The sequence below is a fragment of the Etheostoma spectabile genome, chromosome 16 (assembly GCF_008692095.1).
Source record: "Etheostoma spectabile isolate EspeVRDwgs_2016 chromosome 16, UIUC_Espe_1.0, whole genome shotgun sequence".
Taxonomy (NCBI): domain Eukaryota; kingdom Metazoa; phylum Chordata; class Actinopteri; order Perciformes; family Percidae; genus Etheostoma; species Etheostoma spectabile.
The window spans coordinates 21,812,940-21,816,825 of record NC_045748.1 but is presented as its reverse complement, the minus strand read 5'-3'; the positions used below and the strand labels follow the sequence as shown (position 1 = coordinate 21,816,825).

At 41.1% G+C, this 3,886-nt stretch overlaps 1 protein-coding gene across 2 annotated transcripts in view; it reads left to right on the top strand.

Annotated features, from left to right (window-relative positions):
- The window catches only part of vldlr (very low density lipoprotein receptor), a 49,477-nt gene that overhangs the window by 42,826 nt on the left and 2,765 nt on the right, over positions 1 to 3,886 (top strand). The window contains exon 17 of one of the 2 annotated variants that reach the window (XM_032539395.1): positions 1,939 to 1,995. The exons of the other annotated variant lie outside the window; for it this stretch is intronic. Within the exon in view, the coding sequence (XP_032395286.1) occupies positions 1,939 to 1,995 (57 nt within the window). The remainder of the gene's footprint in view (positions 1 to 1,938; positions 1,996 to 3,886) is intronic. 2 annotated transcript variants of the gene reach the window in all.

Here is a 3,886-nt window from a genome sequence, read left to right as displayed (position 1 = left end):
TTTTCTTTTTAATATATAAAGTGAGCATAGTGTGGGAGGGGTTGAAGAGGGATGTCTGTCACTCGCTGAATGCTCTTCCACCTTCCTCAGAGTTGGGTTGTGGCAGCTCTTTACCAAACCTCGAGCTAACATTTATTCCATTGTACAGCCATTGCAGCTGAAACGAATAGAACTGTAGAGCATTGTGCAGTGGCTGCCTTGACTGGCTCTAATCTTGTTAGTAAAACGCAATAAGCAATGCTTTCACTTCAGGGTTGAACCTTAAACTACCAGTGAGGGATTTATATGACAGCCTTTAGAGGCAACAGAGTGTTTTTTACTTCAGGCTAGACAACCTCAGGCTGAAATACAGGATGCTGTTGGGACTCCAGTTTTTTATTATTTAGTCTGACCTGTCTAGTTTTAAATTTAAGGGCTTTACAGTGAGGGTTTGTCAATATTTTATCAAAGCTCAATTTTGAATCAACAATGCTAATTAAATACAAATTTCCAATCCTTATTTGCTTCATTTAGTTTTAAGCTTTCAACCGTCGAGTATGCAGAGATATTTTCATTGACAGCTTTTTTTGCACTCTGTTTCTCATCAAAAAACTTTAGCCACTCTAAAAGGCAGGGCCAAAAGCCTGCCATCATAACATTCCTCTTGCTGCATCTTGCAGCCTCCTTGTGTTTTTCCTAGGAGATGTGCGTTTTTCTTGTCTTTGTACTCTCGATATGATGAATTGTATGAATGGATAATAAAGCGGCACACACTTTTGGTCTGTTCTCAAAGGCTATACGCCTGGAAAATGACAGATTATGAGAAAAGCGGTCTTCATTGACCTCAGTCGATCACAGGGCTGACACAGAGAAGGGCACATTCACGCCAAACCTGCATGTGTTTGGACTGTGAGCAATCCTAAGAACCCAGGAGGACACACGCAGACATGAGAACATACAAACTGCACACAGAAAGACCCCTTGCTGTGTGGCAACAGTGCTAGCAACTTACTACCATGTAAGGTGTCCGTTATCAGTATTCAGACATGGGAGTGCAAGTTATAGGAGTGCAGTGACTCACAATAATGTCGTAGGTGAAGGCTTTGGAAACCGTTTTTAAGTCCAAGTTAGACTGTGGTACTGTGTGTTTGACAGTAGGTATTTATCTGTAGCAGTAAGCCTTTCCAACTCCCACACAAGAGACCTAACGGCCCTTGGATTTTACAGTAAACGCAGCCTCTGCTAATCAACGCTGCATTGATATGCCTGAAAGGATTTTATTGTTGCTGCAGCCGTCTATCCTGGTTGTACAGAAACTGATAGACGTTATACAGTTTAATGTGCGATATGGCTTTAAACGTTGAGTTGTTTCGGAATGTCGTTATCTTACTTTTTCAGCTTTTGTGTGCATCTGGCCTGATTAATTGTGAGGAACCCTAAGGATGGACTTTTTTCAAAGCAGACATTTTGACTTGTCAAAGTAGGAAAAGCTCAGGTGAAATTGTTAACCTTAAGTTAAGGAATTGAACCATTAAGGTCTAACGATAGCTTAATTCCATCAAGTGTCCCAGTGAGCTATTTCAGAGAGTCACCATAGACAATACCAGGCCCTCTCCTAAGTGGAATGAAGCAATCATTAATGGTTTTGCATACACTTGTCCTACAATGACATGTCAACATGTCTGCCGTGAAAAAGGTGTATTGTCTTCATGTCAATCTTTAATGCTGCTGCGGTTTGTGCGTTTTGCCAATGTTGTCAATGACTGTTTGTCTTGGCTTAGTTATTGCTTCCTTCTAACTATACAAAATGGATCCTGCTTTTATCAAGTGTTTATTTACTATTTAAGTCTCCTGAGATCTGGTCTGTTTTCAAAGGCGGCCTATTTTCGTGTGCAGTTAAATGGGACAACTTCTGTAGCCTGTTTTCAAAAGGATGACTCTTGGCCCTCTCTGTGACAGAACATTCTACCAAAGGTCCCTCAAATGATGGAAAAGCTTTGATACTGCCACCCCCAGGTAAAAACCATCAGCTGTTGCCTGTGCCACTGCTGACTCTCTAAAGCTTGGTGGGCTTTGTTCAAAAATAAAATGACATTTACGGTCCCCCCCCCCCCCCCCATCATTTTAGTTTTTTTCCTACTGCCTAAATTAAATGGTAAAATCATTTGCGTCCACGGTGCCTTATCAAGATTTTTTTTTTTTTTTTTTTTTTTAATTCTGGGTTAAATGTCTTTCCTGTCCAATGTATCTTTAATGATGGCTTCTGGCTGTGCTTTGGTTTTGACTGTTGCTTTCAGATGTGTTACGGGCCTTGGTGAACTTGTGATAAGTTGCCTGAGGTTTTTAATCAGTAATTGAATTACGGCTGTTCTATTTAGACAACAAACTGCGCCACTAAACATACTTCCTGATTTCATCGCCCAAAGAATGATGGTAACTGTAGTAGCCAAAACTCAAAAGTGCTGCATAGGGCTGAAATAAATCTTGCTTTACTGATGTGATGCTTCTAGTAGCGGATTGTTGGCTGAAACTACAGTTGTTTTTTTGTTTTTTTGGGGGGGGGGGGGTTTGAGATTTGATTTTTCTCACTGCACAAATGTTTCCTTTCTTCTTACTTCCTACATGTTTCTCATTGGATTTAATCACAATTCACGTTTTCAAAGATAAAATAAAAACAGGCTGTGCTGTGATCGCAGCATAGTTCTATATTTATTCCTTCATCCAGTACATTTCAGGTCTTTTTTATTTTTTTATAGCCAATCTGTTGAGCCACTAAACCGACTCTAAACAGGGAGGCTGCTACGACATTTTCAGTAATGATTGATTTTGTGAATGCTATTTAGTTGGGCCGAACCCATGTATGTCCTTTGTGTCCATCTTAGGTCAGATTTCTGGCTTGACTTCAGCTGCATGTTGATTAACCTGACTCACAAGGTCTAAATGTGATTTATTACATGTACTGTATGCTGGAATGAAGTGTTTGCTCACTCACTTTGTCCTAATCCTGTGAAAAATGCAGTTGGTGAAGGCGTCTGACATAGAAAAAGGGACTTTAATCAGCAACACAAGGAGCACAGACAAGTTTGCTGATGAGATGTGTCTGAGCACTTGTTCTCATGACTTTTATTCAGTTAGTTGGACCCTTGATTTTGTTTTATAGCCAGAATGTTTGTGAGTGTTGTCTGCTTACTCCTCCCCACACATGTAGTCTGTAGAGGGTGCATCTCCACAGGGTGTTAACCCATTTCATGTTTTGATCTTTAGTGATGTTAGGATGAGCTGGTGAGGAAAGGTTATCTGCCTATCAAGCCACAGTTTAGCATCCAACTCTGTGCTGGCAGATGTTTGTCTGCCAGCACAGCCCAGGAGCAGCACCTTGTGGTAGCAACAAGAAAGTGTCCCAAATCACCAAAACCATTCTGGATCAGTGAAAGTTCCACTATGGCTCTAGTAAAAGTAAAGTGTGATAGTTGTAGTACTGTGAGACTTAGTAATATCAAGTCTGTTAACTCTGCAAAGAACACCAGGGGTGTCCAATCAAGTCCTGATACTATGATTTAAAGATTAGAAGAGACGCTTTTAAAACTTGTGTAAGCAGGTGGATGCCTGCATTGTAGAAGTAGAATGTATGGTGTATTTGCACAGTTAATTGTTGACATTGTTTGGCCGGCTCCTCTGTGTCTTAATCCTTTTCGCGGCAGAGAGGCATGTTGATTACATCGCCAAGCCTTTTGGCAACAGAGTAGGCTGACTGGCAGGAAGAAACCATCTTAACAGTTTTGTTTGGTTTTTTTTGTCCAGAAGTCTCTGCCGCTGATTTCAGCCAAGCTGTTTGCCAGTCATGTCACTCACTCCTCGCTGACACGAAAACCCTGCAGCCTGCGGCATGAACACCCTGAGACTGGAT